We start from the raw sequence: 15,644 nt of genomic DNA on the forward strand, positions 1-15,644 counted from the left end.
GCAGGGATCGGATGCACGGTTGGAGATCTTGGTAGGTGTCACGATCGTGATGTAGGTAGGTTACATGAGATACTACGCGTTGTACCATGGGACGTTTTAATTGGGTGGATGAATATATGGAGCGATGTTGTATGTAGAGAATCCCATATCATTGAGTGAACCATCACTTCATGGGTATATATATTAATCAAGTCTATATACTAACGAGTACCATGTATGTACCTGGGTATTGAGTGCAAGACGAAAGGAATGAAGGCATCTCTCGCTCGACAGCTGACAAGGAAAAAACAATGTACTAAGAATGCAAAAATAGAATGCGTGTCATCATCATCCAAAATCTGACGTGCCACATCCAATCAATCACACATGCTCGCTTTCCAAAATGAACACCCAAAAAGAAAGAAAAGAAGAACGCCATTTATAGTTCGGACTTTTCGTTATATGACTCCGTAGACGAATCTTGCGCTGCGGGAGGCAGCGCGAAATTATCCGTCTTGGTGGCAGTCTGCTCCATCGGGCGGAACATGGGACTGGTGCGGTGGAAGTAGGCATGGACATGGCCCTCCAGGAGGGAGTCATCCGTGTCCTGCACGAAGTCCTCGCCCTTCTCGTTCTCGGAGATCTTGGCGGTCATGGCGGCCTCCCACTCGGCACGGTACTCCTCAACCTTGTGCTTGTAGTCGAGCTCAGCGTTGTAGTTCTTTCCGACACCCGTCAAACGCTCCCAGAGGGAAAGGTGCTTGGAGTGAATAGCAGGGCCATGGTACTCCTGCTCGCGGCCGTCGCGGATGTACTGCCAGCGACGCTCCTGCTCCTTCAGATCAAGACCAGTGGTATCCGGCAGGAACAACAGAGTCAAGACCATACCACCAAGACCGAACCAAGGGACAACGTAGAACTTGGTCTGGGTGTCGATGTAGTTGTACAAGACGGAAGCCAGGAGTGCACCGCTCTTACCGCAAGCGGCGGAGAGACCGTGGGCTGTCGCACGAATGGGAGTCGGGAACACCTCAGCAGCCACGAGGAAAGTGACAGAGTTGGGTCCAAATTGGTTGAAGAAAGAACTCAAGAAGTACATCGCCTGGAAAGCGTGGATGTTCTCAGGCCGGGTGTAGTACTCATAGTGGAAAGCAGGGACGACGAAGAGGATGAAGCACATGAGGAAACCGATCATCTGCATCCACTTACGACCGTAGAGCTTGTTGTCGACAAGGAAAGAAGCACAGTAGTAACCAGCCAATGACACACCAATGTTGCACAAACTCCAAAGCCATGTTGGCATGATAGAGTTGCTTCCAGGGCTAAGCACCTTGATAAATTCGGAACTGAAAAGCTTGTTGCCGTAGAAGAAGACATCGTTGGCGAACCAGCCACCGGCAGTAGCGATAATGCGGAAACCGAAATAACGGAAAGTCAGCTTCAAGGAGTTGACATCGTATCCAGTAACAGAAGCCTTCTTCTTAGCCGCAGCAAGCTGCTTGCTGGCAGCCTTCATGTGGTAGGCACGGTAGTACACCAGCCACAAGGTGCCGACGGCGGGAATGGCGAAAGAAATGCGGTAGGTCCACTGGGTAGCCACCGAAGAGTAAGGCGGGTTACCGCTACCGTGGTGGAAGATGAGCAGCAGAATGATCAGGATAGCCTGGTTGAAGAATTGACCCCAACCCTGCATCAAGAAAGCACTGGTAACCTTGCGACCACGGTGGAGGCGGTCCTCCTTGGTCGAGATCTTTCCGGAGCCGACAGCGTTTTCCATACCGCTAGTGGCAGTCATGGGATATTCACCACCAACACCAATACCGTAGACGAACAATGACCAAGCGTAGCAAATGACCCAGCCGTTCTCAGTGACACCCCAAGCGGCGGTAAGCATCACCAGACCCAGCAACATGATTGCAGCGTCCTGAATAAGACCCCAGCGACGACCGAGCCTGATATCAATTAGCTATTATTGCCGCGATGTTTTCTCCGGGGATCGAGGACTTACCAATCACCGACAATTCCGACCAAGATCTGGCCGAAGATGATACCGACAATCTCGAGATAGTCGACCGCGTTGATCCATTGTTTGTTGCAAATCGTATGATCATCCCAGCAGGACTTGAAAGAGGCCTCGAACAAGGGTTTGATGTTTCCGATGGAGAACAGAACGTAACTAAAGAGGGATAATGTGAGCACAACGCGTTTTCGGCCGGTGACTAGACCAGTACGTACCCCTCGAGACCCAGACCAGCACCAGGAAGAACCATATTTCGGAAATAGTACGAGATGGGCGAGAGAGGATCTTCCTTTGTCATCTGCCAGATTGAACTGAGTTCCCGCTTGGCTTCTGCGGCGTCGTAGGAACCGACGAACTTGATCCGCTTCAGGAGCGGCAAGTCGGCCCAATACGTGCCATCGGGAGTATAGCTGTCGTCGGGGCGAATGAGGGCGTCAAAAGCGCCCTTCTCGTGAATATCCATATCCTCAAGAGGGTTATGGGTTCCCGACATGTCGGGCCCATGAGGAGCGCGTAGGCCGAAGTCCGTCATGGTGGCGTCGTCGAAGGACCAGTCGAAAAGTGGTCCGACAGTCCGGGAGATTGACGACAAAGAGGGGTGGACGCGAGAAAGCTTGAGACGTCCGTAGAGGGTATTCTCCTAAGAGAGGAGAGGAGGAGGACGAGAGAGCAAGCTCGGATTGAACGTGATGAAGGCGTCACACACAATGCGGGCCAAGTCGGACAACGGCCAGCCGTCGAAACTTATATTCGGAGGGTGACGGCAAAAGGAAAATCTCTGGGCAGGCGTGGACCAGAACCAGCCCACCAGCGTGCTCCAGGCACATGTCCGAATGGTGGAACGTGATAAGCCAAAAGCAGGTCTGGGTAGCGGAGAAGATCCAACGTACTACTTAGTGTGGCGGGTTCCACTGGGCCTCCGGAGTCGAGGCTGCCGTGTCAGTGGTGAATGGCAGGCAACTCTGCCCCATTTTGCCCAGAACCACCTTCTGGTGCAGGGCCAAGCAACCCTAGAAGCGGGTGAAACTTCCCACGAGCCTCGAAAGCATAATTTTATTTTCGCTTTTTTTATTTTCTTTTTCTTTTTACTCTGTGTGTGCCGGGGTTCTGTTCATTCTCACAACAGCCCAACACAACAGCACACTGGGGGGATGGTAACACTGCAGAACGCAGAGGTAAGCTTCTTCTTTAGGGTCTGAACACCCACCACGAGCACAACATCATTCTGTCTCCCCTTACTTGCAGTATTGGAGATGGATCTCGTGGTTTCTTGCCTAATCGACATTAGTCCATGACTGCATCTCCAATGGATACAGCACTTTTTTAAAGCAGCCCACATCGGGTCGAGTGGCGGCGGAACTAAAGTAGAAGAGATACTCTAGTTTTAGTGCGATGATTAATGGAAAGTCGGCGGGGATCTTCCGGACGCGAACTTGTGCCGCCGGCCAATCAACGGCGCACGTGGTGGCAGAATTCCCCCAAATCCCGCCGGATCGTCTGATACCGCCTTCTAGAATGAAAGACCCTCATCCCCACCCGCACCAATCAGAGCACAGCTGGTCCGCATTCGGCTGACGGGGTGGCAGCGAGTGCATAAGCGGGCATAAGCTGGTCTTTCTCTCCACACTGGCTGGCTACCCAGAAGGGAAGGAGGCCAAGTGAGCATTGCGGTCACAGCCAACAACTCATTCAATTTCTACGCTACACACGGCTAATCCTGCGGAGAAACCGCTTTGCCTCATGATCATGCGGTGGGGGAAACTTTTTTTGGCTGACATGGAGAAGGATGGGTTCCTATCATTGACGGTTGTGAACCTCACACGACCACTAACTAAAGCGCACGTCCCATTCGGCCGCTTTCTCCCCATACTCACCATTTAAGTTCGTGACTTGTCAGCCTCTCCCTTGCATAATCTATATGCTGACAGATCTCTCGAGTCAAAATAGCATAGTATCGCAAATCTTGTTCCACCCGTTTTCGAATTGACACTTAAGGGGGAAGGGATGCTCCAGTCGACACAGCCTCACCATGTATTATTGTGACGGACAGACGGACGTCTGTCATGGCCGATCTAGATACCACCTACGTACCCTTGCTGGATGTTGGTGCGGCAGAGATATGGAGGATGCATATCGAATCCTAGTCTACTAGCCGATCTCCTAAGATAGTTGCTTAAAACCGAGGGGATCTTGGCGCTTAGACGCAACCATCAGCCAGTGGGAGTGCGTCTAGCGATCACGTTGCGGGACACCGTGCTGTTGCTTGTCGATAACGACCGGCCCGGTGTTGCCAACCTACCACATCTCTTTAAACTCTAATCAGCGCCTACTCTGGTACCCGGGCATACTCGTCACCAATCTGTCAACTTCCACTATATGCCGGATAGTGGCTCCATATGGTCCAGGCGTGTCAGTGGTGGACGGACGTGTCGGATGGTATCCCACATGGTCGCTGAATATGCCGTATTTATCCCTTGCGGGAATGATCTCTGGTACGTGGCTGTATGTCGACCACGAGAAACGTGGGTCATTTTTGCTCCTAGACACTGATGGAATGCTATGGCTGACTGCTCGTCAGATACCTCCTTTCATCTGCTGTGTTCCAGCGGACATATCCGATGCCAGCTCGTGTGTCGCTCCCAGGCAACGATGCTAGACACCACCGAGTCAAGGTGTCTGTCACTCGGCCCCGGACTTTCCTACTCGGGATGCTGATACTGTGTCCAGGGGAGCCAATGACAATCGAGCATCGAGCCCGTGCCTGCTTGGAGTCTTCTCGATGGCAGCAGCATCCCATATACCACAATCCTCCTACTATTGCTCTTGTCTTGGCACGACATCACTGCATCGTATCCTGAGCCTTGCGAACTAGTTTTGCTGATCCAAATCAAAGGCTGCCCTTGGTTCTATTGATCCTGCAATCTCTGCTCGTCTGGATTGCCTCTAGCTACTGCAGGGTCCGTTGGTGGCGCTCATGTTGACCGATTGTCGTGATCCTTCATCATTAAGCGTTGGCGAAGCAAGCTAGGAGCCACGGTTGGCCATGATGGTGCACCGAGGCACCCAGGATTGATTCAAGGCCTCATCTGGTTCGTCGACCCAATCTACCCATTGCGAGACCCCTTATCGAGGACGCGCGGAATGGTGGTCAGACACTGCCCCTTTTGTCAGAGCGGTCAATGTTTTCCAGATGCTAGTCAAATGACGCAGCTCTTAGCCTTCTCTTAGAGGATCTAGCTTGGATTACGAAAGATTGAGCGAGTAGCTCATGGCATCCTGATTTGACCCCTCGCTGGATTTTAGTACTGAGGCATCAAGTAGATAGGTGGCATGAAGTAGTTGCTGAAGGCACTTTGGCCTATCCCTAGCAACGATACCTGACATCAGACTCATGTTGGTCAGCCTGCATATGGGTTGGATCCTTGCTAGCTTCTGGCTCATTCTACGGGTATTCTTGCGCTCTTCCGAGAACCGCGTGTGCATAACGGGACCATGGATGCAGGTAAATATGCCAATGCTGCATCTACTACTGCGCACTTATCTTGCACTAAGCCTGGTGCCGGGCACTGCAAAGCAACCTATATTGGCCTCGAGCCCCTCGCCTAATGCAAGGTAGCCCTATCGGGCATCTCAGCTACGGACACGCTGTTTCCGGGTCTCTCTTACTGGCATCCCACGCCCGAATCAACCAGCTGACTCTAAGGTTTGCCTTGATCCTGTCGATTGCCTTGTTAATCGCAATGTACCGAGCCAGCCGCTTCCGAATGGAGGTAGAATTTCTCTTACGTTAACAAGCATTGACAAGCACCAACAAGAACAGAGTAGAAGTGTCCCTTGCATGAGCGGCTCTGGTCGCTGTGTTTGATCATTCGACTCGTGTCAAATTTGCCTATCTTTTACTGCGGCTTTTGCGGAATTTGTGTTTGCCAGAGTCAGGGCAATTTACAATCCTGCCGGCCGGCCGCGCAGCTGCCTAAACGGGATTCCAGGTGCTTATGGCTGTGTTTAGTATCCAGTGCGATATGGCTATCAATTTGCTTCTGATCATTGTCTAGGCTTCCTGTGTAAGTTGTACTTCAGCAGACTAAACTAACAGAGCATTCCATCGCAAACCCGAAACAACGGGCGTACCACCCCTGCGACCAATAGCTCAATTCCATGCAGTGAGGTGCGCCTTTGACTAGACTGCCATCAACCCGGACGCTGTTTTCGAATGCTGCCGTGCAGCTTCTGATTTCCTCCTCATTTGCCTCGAAGAAGACATCGTTTTCCACGAGTGCGAACATAACGGGTGCTGCGACATGCTTCGCCCAACTGTCTCGCCATGTGGGAAGCCAAATAGTTGGATACTGCTGCAACTCCACAACAGGAGTTGCTGTATTCAGGCGGTCACTGTGCGCCAGAACTTCTGGGCTACAGGTCCCTGGCTTAAACATCATTCCATCCTTGACATCCACAGACATCGCAACATGATTTGAGCCGACCTTCTCATACACGGGTGGAGGAGAATTGTTCGCCGATGGAGACGCCTTGTCACCCATTCCGCTTACGATCAAACCTCCGAGCGCATATCGCGGCTTCTCATCCTGTGCATGCATTGCTGCAGTGACGATGCCTCCCATTACACCAAGGCTATGGCACAGAAGGACAATACAGTTGCAACCGTTGCCGAATTCAGACCATAATGCAGGGAGGATATGGCTATGCAACCAGCGCCCAGTTTCTTGATTAAAGTTTGATCCCTCCGGGACGGGTAGAAAGGAGCTAGTTTCACCAACGCAGGGTCGGTCAATAGATACGAACGGGATGCCGAAAGCAATACTTGCTCTGGAGGCGGAATAGTCTGGCGTGGCATCAAAATAATGGCAGTCGTAAGTCCCGCCGTGCAAGGCGACAATCAATGGACGATGGCGAGGAGATGCGGCTGGATCTGGGATCGAGTGTATGCCCGCCACCGTTGCATTGTTCGGTAGGGCGATTGTGAACGACTGCATCGCAGGCTATACCGGTGGACTCGTAGACGAAGCGGTATGTTGAATGCAAGGATGGCGAATTATACACAGGCTCAGGGTAAGTTGCCTAAACCAATGTTGGGCCCGATTACATCTTGACTACAGTTCTGCGGGAAGTTTACTTCCTAATATACCCAGGACTATGCACGCGCAACTTTCCTAATTTCCTGATCAACCTGATCAGGTGCCGCGGGACCCGATCAGGTGGGTCAGATCTTTTCTATTACAGGACAGTTCTGCATACTACAAAGATAGCTATCCTCCAATTGCCTCACCAACATCAGCAATCAAGGGTCTACAATAACTTGATCTCCCGTAAAGTGTATGCTCGAGTAGCCGAGTTTGTGGCGAAGACCCACCCGATTCGGGTATAGGCCTTAACTCCGGGCACGTCCGTCGGATGATATCTTCGTTGCACGGAGATAGGATTGAATGGATTACAGTGGGGAGGGTAGGAAAATTCATTCTGTGGGCGAGATTAGGGGTCGTGGAGTCGATGCTGATATTCATCTGGTGACAGGGGTATTAGAAACAAGCGGAGTGCCATTTATATATATATCTCCGTGGCCTGCAGTGACGTAATGATAGAACATCACCAGAAAGGCCCTATCTTGTAAAAGAAGAGGTAGGTGGCACTCTCCTTAGTATCAAGAGACTACAGGCTTAAATCCTGTTGCGGTCACCTACTCTAACACCCGGAGGCGTTCCAGCCGAAGGCACACAAAGAAGAAAATATCTCCGGCTGCAAATATCTGCCAGTATGGAGGCTTGTAGTTGTAGACTCTGTACCAGGATCTGTCCATTCGTTACAAAAGTAGGGGTCTATAATCGAGATGGAAAGCCTTGATGCCAGGCAGCATACGATAGGTTTCAGACATAAGGAAATTAGAGTTCTTTATCAAGCATTTAGTAGCTGATGGGATAAGATAAGAGATTATCAGATGCCATACCCGGATCTTTTTCTGCAGTGCCCCAGCAATCACTTCAAAACTCTCGAGATGTCACTACACCCAATGAATACCCTCTTGATACTTCAATCTACACCCTTCCCCAAGCAATATACCTCTTCACCTGCTCACCTATTGAATCCCCAGATTCACCCACGTAGCTCTGATTCTGACTATATAAATCCCACCTCTCCCTGTAGACTACAACTTCTTTCCTTCCTCTCTACTCCTCCTTCTCCATCAGCATTGGTCCTGGCTTTCTTATTATGCCTTCTGTTATATATAATAAGTATCTCATATAACGGGATATGTCACCAATACTATCATTAACCACACATCGTTCCATAAGGACATATAATATAACATCAATAAGATATACCCTACCAGCTAAAACCATGATAGACACACCAGATCCCCCAGTGGTACTCGGGCACTGAGAATTACAAAGACGAAACTGCCAGAAAGTAATACTCCTCAAAACCAACCCTGCTATCGAAAAACATCTAGTAAATATACCCACTCATAATGCACCAGCGCTCCTTTTTCCCTGCAAAGTACAAGCGGAACCAACCAATCAGACAGATAGAAAGTATAGCTCTCACCAGGTTTCATCTATCATCTATCTGGAGTGAGAGCATCCAATGCCAACCTGGCCATTTGGATAAAAGATGCAAGGGAGTAAACCATAATCAATATTGAAAGAAAAGGCCCGACAATGGAAAAGGAGCCTAGAAGTGGTCGGCCCACAAACCCTATTATCTACATAGGCAACGCTCTTTATCGGACTGATGTCTTCGTTGAGAACAAACGCCACAAGTCGCTGTGCACGAAATTCAGCATAGGGTGCCTTAGGCCCGGCTACACCTTTTACAGCTAAATGTTGATTAGTAGAGGATGATTTACCCGCGATGAGAGCTCTAACAACTTCGTTGATTCGAAGTGGACATTTACAAGGACGCAGCTTTGCTCGAATGGCTACCAAGAAGTTGCATTATCTGCTGATACCTGCTATACTCGCCGTACAGGCGAATGGCTTGATACGCTACGTCCTCCCATCGAAGACGGGAGCCACTATTTGCACAGATACAGAATGGATGAAAGCAGTGACATATTCGTCAACTAAATTCTATGTTGAATAGCCGAAAGGTGCGAAAATCAGATGAAAATGAAGCTTTAATCCGAACTCGTCTAGACACAACCCTGATGAGGCGTGTTGCTCGAATCACGTACTAATGTACGAAAATGATATTACCAGTGCCAGCAAGTTTCAGCACATCGACTTCCCGGAGCCACCCTGTGTGTTCAGACTCGAGATGGAGTACAAACTCTAAGCCTGGAAATACGCACCGAAGACGTTCGATTTATGGAAGAGACGGACCAGGAAGCCTTCCGCATGTGGTTGGTGACCTATGTCAATCCAAACGGGGGATTAAGAATTATCCCAAAAGTCTGCCGAAGCTGAGAGGGGGTTCAACAAACACCTTTGAAAGTATTTGGCTGCTACGTTTCGACCAACTGCCGATGTAACAATGATTGAAACCGGGAGGATATATAATTATCAAAGGGGATTCCTCGTGAAAACACAGGAAGCCTCCTTAAGGGAAGGAGTTTCATGGAGAAATATGGTTTCCTAAGCACAGTTGCGGTCTTGATCGAATATAGGGTCTTGAAAGCAGCTGACTTAGATACAATGGGGAATCAACAGAAGAAATCTTGGTGCTGGGAAAATTCAATCGAAAGACTAACAGCCAGGAAGTGTCTCAGATATAGACAATATTCTGATCCACAGACTGTCGATATTTGAATGGGTCCATTTAACCAGTGCACCTGCAATTCGAAAATTGGCAAAGATGCCCATGCAAAATTGACATATTCCATGGCATGCAGGACGAGAAGACAGGTTACGCATTCTGGCACAGAGAAGAGCCAGTATGTAACTGAGTGAAATACAATAATTGTCGAAGCTCAAGCGGAAGACAGACCAGGGCACAACCAAACTCTGGACTAAAGTAAAGAGACAGACACTTATTCCATATCAGGTGGTGGAAAACCCTTCATTTCCGAGCGAATGACAGATAGCGTGCAGTCGAAAACAAAAGGCATTCCGGACAATCTAAGTGAGCCGCGGTCTACTATTGACTATTACTGGCTATGACTAACAGAGTAATCAATAACAAGGACAAATTCTAGCTGACTTTTGACTTGCTCAGGGCGATTCTGACTAGAATGAAGCCCTAATTAGGACTCGGCTGGATGCCATCTTTCTTACAATTCTAGCCGTCAAAAAGCGGCTATATTTTTTTCAGGATAGCCACAGATCTTCTTCCTCATCGTGAGGGTTATGAGGACTGGCAGGTTTATAACATGAGAAGTTTCAATAGGTCTATGACAAGATTAACTGCTTCCTACATGGCCACACCGATTACTCTTTTTGGCATAAAGATGTTAATTTAGCAGAGACTAATACTATCATTGTGGAAGCCAAGGCAGTAGGGAAAATGGACTGGCATCAGGCCTTAGCATACTTGGACTGATGCTGGGGGCCCTCATAGCTGACTCAGTGGGACTTGGAAAAACTTACGTGGGAATCGATTGATTTCCTCCTGCATGTGAGTATATATAATGGGTATGGTGGAAGGCTTTTGCAGCTGACGCATTACAGAGATACTCTATGTTTATGAAGCAGTGCAAGGACAATCATCGATAGGAAGTACTATCTGCGTTATCGCGCAAATATATAATAACACTTCCTCAATCAAAGTATTTTTAGCACATGATGGGTCTTATAATTCAAGCATAATGGGACGCCGTGCAAAGAGGACAGAGCTGCCAGTTTATGGTATCGCAACCGATAGCAACGACTGGGTCTTTATAAAGATTGACCAAGCGTTGATAGGATCTTACATCGAGACTCTGCTAGATGCGAGCCCTGAGAATGACACTCGCCTCTGGGACCATCAAAAACGGTTGAATAACAGAGAATTTCAGGTTGTTTATCCAGACAAGGAACTCGCAACAATTGGCATTACCGACCTGGACTATCCCCGCATTCCGAAGATGGTCCGGAGTTGTTCACTAAAATCAAGGCAAGGAACCGTCGTTTCGAGACTTTAGTAGATCTGGACCGAGAAGATGTCAGAAGGCGCCATCCTAGCAGACGCTGTAGGCCTGGGCAAGACTATAGCAAGCCGGCGAGAAAGTCAGCACTAACCAACCTTGATTGGTTCCTCCCCGCCTTGTCAAATATTGGTCTTCGGAACTGCAGAAGCTAGGCAACATGTTGGACGTGTGTGTGTGTGTGTGTGTGTGTGTGTGTGTGTGTGTGTGTGCGTACTCTGGGGACAAGCGTACGCAAGAGGTGAAGAGATGCCCCAAAATCTCCTGTGTCTGTCGAATATCGTACATGATCTTTGGGGTAAAGCCCGGCTTGCCTTTAAACCCGTCGAAATGGCGGCAGACATATCCGCGCAATAGTCGTGCTCCAGAGATACGCGAGGACTCGGAATGGGTAGATGCGGGAATCAGCCCCAGCAGTTCTACCCCCAGAATGTTGAATGGTGGGAGACCCTCGCCATCGCGAAGGCCACCCGCGAGCTCGACCGGAAAGCCATGGGATCATTATTGGCCCACAACCAACATAAAGGCTGCGCTTTACACGTGCCATGATTTGAAGAGAGATGACGGAACTCACTGGTATCAATTAGAGAAGAGTAATGGATAAAAGCAAAGATTACTAGGATTTACTCTATAACTTAATTGAAGGAATATGTCAGACAAAGTAGTATTATAGTGCTCTAATATCACGGGGTTGAAATATAATGAGAACTGATGTAGCTGATAATACGGCGTAGAAGTAGTAGGTAGTTTGTCTGCTACTGGAAATAACTCCTACAATGAGTCATGAAATTAGGGTCAATTACATCCGAATCCGATGAAAGACTGACTGTACACCACTAACTAACGATCATCATCTATTAGTCTTTTACGATCAGGGACGTGCTTTGCTACCTGTTAAACAGACCAACAGTACCATCTCCCAAGATACTCAGCTCTCTACAACATACTAGTCCACCTTCCATCCTTCGCCATGCAACTACCCATTGTTTTAAGAAGTGAGCGAAACGTACGGGATCACAGGTCAGTTCGTCCTGATGGAAAAAGTGACTCAGTACCGAAAGGATGCATCCATATAACACCGGATGTCCATAGTCGACCGGCTCGATTCGGCATTGGTATATGTCGTAGGTAGTGCATACAGGACAAGTACCAGTTGCTGATAAAGACAAAACGAAGGCTTTCCATTACCGAATCTTGTACTTTCACTGGCTGCTACAAGCCTATCACGCAGGCGTTATTCATGTATCGATAGTATGTAGATACGCTAAGCATGATCAGTTTGGTCGACTCGGATCCTATTAAAGTTGGTTTCCAAACACAATAATTTCTCGAGGATATTGTCACTTCGCCCGCAAGAACCAAAGATAGGGGTGGTGTCGAATCATAGGTATCAGATATAGATAAACTTTGAGTAACCCTTCCAAGTCAATCAAGCTGTGTAGACTCTGTTCCCTATAGCCAATGCATACAAGCACAACATCAAACGCAGGCTCCTGCAATATGATGCTATGGTCGATTTCTGGTAGTATGTCTCTTCCGCTTTTGATGAACAGTTCGGGCCCTCATAATTTCATGGAATAATTGTTTCCATAATAAGCTCGTCTTTCATTATGGGTATGTACTCTTCGGCTGCATATTGAGTAGCTCTGTGCATAGACTAAAACGACACACTATTCCGGATTCTGTCGTTACCATCCATGCTTTCGGATGTGCGATTCTAATTAAATCAAGTGGCAGCGATTGTTTGACTCCCATAATGACGTGTGGGCTTATATGAGCCTTGCTGATAGGTTGGAATGCCACACGAGACTGCAGGAGGACAAGATACCTGCCACTAAGTAGGGGAGTGTTCTTATAAGTCTTGCGTTGCTAGACATCTAAAGCATCCACTAGAGCTTTGCGGGCAGTGTCCCATTGTTCAGTCTTAATCTGAAGGGCTTCATGATGTTCTCTCTCAAGTCCCTTCAGTCGCGTTATTTCTTCTCTGAGTTCTTTTTTCCGCAACCTTTGCCCTTCGGTGAGATCTCTTGTGGGGGGTAAAACCCCCTCCGGGACTTGCCGTAAAAGATTCCGTCTCTGTCATTCCTGGTGGTGATTCAGAAGACGAACATGCCTCGACCACTTCCTCAGAGAGTAGTATCGTTATGAATCTGCAGACGCACATTAAGCAGAGTGTAACCACCACTAGCTTTTACAAAGCAACCAAACCAATAATTATGCTTGTTTGGGGTCGATCTGCTCAGCTTCTTTATAGATAGATTGAGACAGAATAATGCCATATGCATGTAATCTCAGACTAATAGACTAATAACGCGCGGAACATCGAGACAACAGAAGCTCTTGTTCGTTTCTTCTAGCCAGTCTCGATAACATGTCTTTGCGAATTATAGAGCTCGATCACGTCCTCGGCGCAAGTTCTCCTCCCTGAAAAGGTCAGGTCTTTTTTCTCTCGCCCTGTCTCGCCTGATTCCCTAAAGCTGCGAGTCTCTACTCCATTGAAACGCTCCATGATAATGGCTCTTAAACAGCACTTATAGAGGTTCATTCCCGACTCCTCCGGTATAGTAGCTGGCTATCAGACTCTCTAGCCTTGTTGGACGTCAATACGTGGTACCGGACAGATAGAATAGCGAACAGTAACAGCCGATCACCCATCGTGAATAATCTTTTCCTGCCCCGACCATATACTCCAGTTCTTCACTTATTTCTATAGAAGTGTAACCCCACTTGATTCCTCAGTAACGCTCTTCGTCTCTAGCCACCTATATCCATGCTGTCATCTGGAGACTCGACTCAGATCCCGACAATCGCATTAGCGATGGCTTCCTCCCGGCTTTCAACATCTACCCACTGCTAAGTTGCAGTAGTTGACGCAGAGCTGGCACCAAAGTCGACACGTTGGACTTGATATGGTATAACATGTGCAGTTATTGCCTTTTTGACGGGGTAGTCAGTCATGTTGGTATAATATCCAAAAGAAAAATCAACCTCTCTTTCGAAATTGACCCATTATGAATCTACGGAAAGACTTCAGACGAGCCATATATCGATAGACATAATATGTTGATTTATTCCGACACCTTTTTGCCTTCCACCTTAATCAAGAGGCATTAACTGCTATTGTTCTCCAGTGGAAGAGCCACTTCGTAAACTGTCCAATCCTTTAGTCTCGTCCTCAGCCTAGCAAAACTAGTACTTAGGTCTGGGGAGAGCTTGATTCTTAAGACATGCTTAGCCAGGAATTGAATTGCTGACTGCAGAGCATCAATTTTCGTCCTCAGAACCGGCTGAGGCGTCCGCAAAGTTCATGTCGAATCTTTGCGGATTTCGTTTAGGGTATGTTTTTGTCGGGACACATAGTAGCAAAAAAATTGGGCCTACGGCCCTTCTTTCCGTTCTTCCCTTGCAGATATTCATATATCCAAGTTTATGGAAGTGAACAAATATATACTCGAAAGACGATTTCCAGGGCGTTCTCATCTAGACCCGGCTTTAGCCAGTCTGTTAATGTGACCAGATAATAGATCCCTCATGCCTTGGGAGTATAATCCAAATACTAAACAGCCACATACCTCCGGTATACTGATCGCTTTCGATGATAATATCTTCGGTAGTATATGCTAAAACCCCGTAAGATCCATTCGATATATCTCCCTTTGGGAAACCAGGAAAAACTTGTACAGATCGGACAGATTGGATTCTAGACGCCCCTTTCCTCCTTTTTCCATTGCGTGGTAGCCTCCGTATGACTTCAAATGCAAACCTATCCGTGTGGAGGCCATTTCCACAGACGATGCAGTTTCATGCTCTTTTGACATCATCATCCTGAGAAATATTATGTTCCCGTTCCTTGCTGTCGTATGTTCGGACAAACGTGCGATAGGGGTTCATTCTCGCTGTGCAGGTGTGTGTATTGCACGGTGAGCAAGTTCAATGTATGCTTGATTAGTAGTATGTTTAGTATTTTAGGTAGTATAGATATTATCATTGCTTTGGATGGTAGAGTCAGATCTTGAAATGTAGATTGTGTACTGATGTACTAGGTACAGGATCTCCACTATGTTCGCTGAAGATGTACTTTTCTATGGGAATTTGTATAGATATCGAGGTATAGACATAGATTGGAAGAAAATGGAGAAGATGGAGGCTGACTGGCAGGCAGGAAGGGGGTTTTATAGTAGAGGAAGATGGTCATATCAGATAATGATGGCGAGTGAGTGGGTGGCTATAGCGAATAGAATGGAATGAGAATGGTGAAGAGGATTTGGTTGAATGTAGTAGTATTCGAGTGAAGGGGGTGATACTATAGGGTATATGATGGTATTGATGTTAGAGTATTCAATGAAGTGGTACAGGGCTCCTTGTTTGCCCTGGAAAGACGAGGTTGCAATCCCCCATAAAACTTGGCCGGTATCTGCACCACTATCGAATGCTGATGCACGCAAATCCTATTGTGACTTGTGAGTAGTCTACCAACTACGTTACCTGAAGCAGCACGTTGCAACGAGACATCAACCCCATTCATGACTACGCGCTATAGATCTTGGATATCGTACGCATAGAGGTATA

At 47.9% G+C, this 15,644-nt stretch overlaps 5 protein-coding genes across 5 annotated transcripts; 3 read left to right on the forward strand and 2 right to left on the reverse strand.

Moving 5' to 3' along the window:
* Window positions 1-150: 150 nt before the first annotated feature.
* Window positions 151-2,885, reverse strand: BO87DRAFT_378057 (putative MFS phosphate transporter). The gene is made up of 3 exons (XM_025623714.1): window positions 2,215-2,885; window positions 1,988-2,155; window positions 151-1,931 (listed from the first exon to the last, which is right to left on the reverse strand). The coding sequence occupies exons 1-3, from the start codon at window positions 2,529-2,531 to the stop codon at window positions 419-421; spliced, it is 1,998 nt and encodes a 665-aa protein (XP_025478035.1). The 5' UTR covers window positions 2,532-2,885; the 3' UTR covers window positions 151-418.
* BO87DRAFT_103180 (uncharacterized protein) lies at window positions 2,731-3,295 on the forward strand. Its single transcript, XM_025617804.1, has one exon. It carries the CDS (start codon window positions 2,833-2,835, stop codon window positions 3,196-3,198), a length of 366 nt encoding a protein of 121 aa, XP_025478036.1. The 5' UTR covers window positions 2,731-2,832; the 3' UTR covers window positions 3,199-3,295.
* BO87DRAFT_103200 (uncharacterized protein) lies at window positions 3,295-3,629 on the forward strand. The gene has a single exon (XM_025617805.1). The coding sequence runs from the start codon at window positions 3,392-3,394 to the stop codon at window positions 3,572-3,574; it is 183 nt and encodes a 60-aa protein (XP_025478037.1). The 5' UTR covers window positions 3,295-3,391; the 3' UTR covers window positions 3,575-3,629.
* Window positions 3,630-6,043: 2,414 nt separating this feature from the next.
* BO87DRAFT_378058 (uncharacterized protein) lies at window positions 6,044-7,093 on the reverse strand. The gene has a single exon (XM_025623715.1). The coding sequence runs from the start codon at window positions 6,991-6,993 to the stop codon at window positions 6,076-6,078; it is 918 nt and encodes a 305-aa protein (XP_025478038.1). The 5' UTR covers window positions 6,994-7,093; the 3' UTR covers window positions 6,044-6,075.
* Window positions 7,094-10,757: 3,664 nt separating this feature from the next.
* Window positions 10,758-11,624, forward strand: BO87DRAFT_388184 (uncharacterized protein; the record flags this gene model as incomplete). The annotated part of the gene is made up of 2 exons (XM_025624844.1): window positions 10,758-11,018; window positions 11,433-11,624. The coding sequence occupies 2 exons, from the start codon at window positions 10,758-10,760 to the stop codon at window positions 11,622-11,624; spliced, it is 453 nt and encodes a 150-aa protein (XP_025478039.1).
* Window positions 11,625-15,644: the final 4,020 nt, after the last annotated feature.

This window comes from Aspergillus neoniger (assembly GCF_003184625.1).
Source record: "Aspergillus neoniger CBS 115656 unplaced genomic scaffold BO87scaffold_23, whole genome shotgun sequence".
Taxonomy (NCBI): Eukaryota; Fungi; Ascomycota; class Eurotiomycetes; order Eurotiales; family Aspergillaceae; genus Aspergillus; species Aspergillus neoniger.

What these genes read in the sequence shown, in the direction of transcription:
- BO87DRAFT_378057 (XM_025623714.1), bottom strand. Translation starts at nt 2,531, where the DNA reads ATGACGGACTTCGGCCTACGCGCTCCTCATGGGCCCGACATGTCGGGA. An exon ending in GCTGGTCTGGGTCTCGAGGG is followed by an intron (nt 2,156 to 2,214) that starts GTACGTACTGGT and finishes ATCCCTCTTTAG; the next exon opens with TTACGTTCTGTTCTCCATCG. An exon ending in GTCGGAATTGTCGGTGATTG is followed by an intron (nt 1,932 to 1,987) that starts GTAAGTCCTCGA and finishes AATTGATATCAG; the next exon opens with GCTCGGTCGTCGCTGGGGTC.
- BO87DRAFT_103180 (XM_025617804.1), top strand. Translation starts at nt 2,833, where the DNA reads ATGGTGGAACGTGATAAGCCAAAAGCAGGTCTGGGTAGCGGAGAAGAT.
- BO87DRAFT_103200 (XM_025617805.1), top strand. Translation starts at nt 3,392, where the DNA reads ATGATTAATGGAAAGTCGGCGGGGATCTTCCGGACGCGAACTTGTGCC.
- BO87DRAFT_378058 (XM_025623715.1), bottom strand. Translation starts at nt 6,993, where the DNA reads ATGCAGTCGTTCACAATCGCCCTACCGAACAATGCAACGGTGGCGGGC.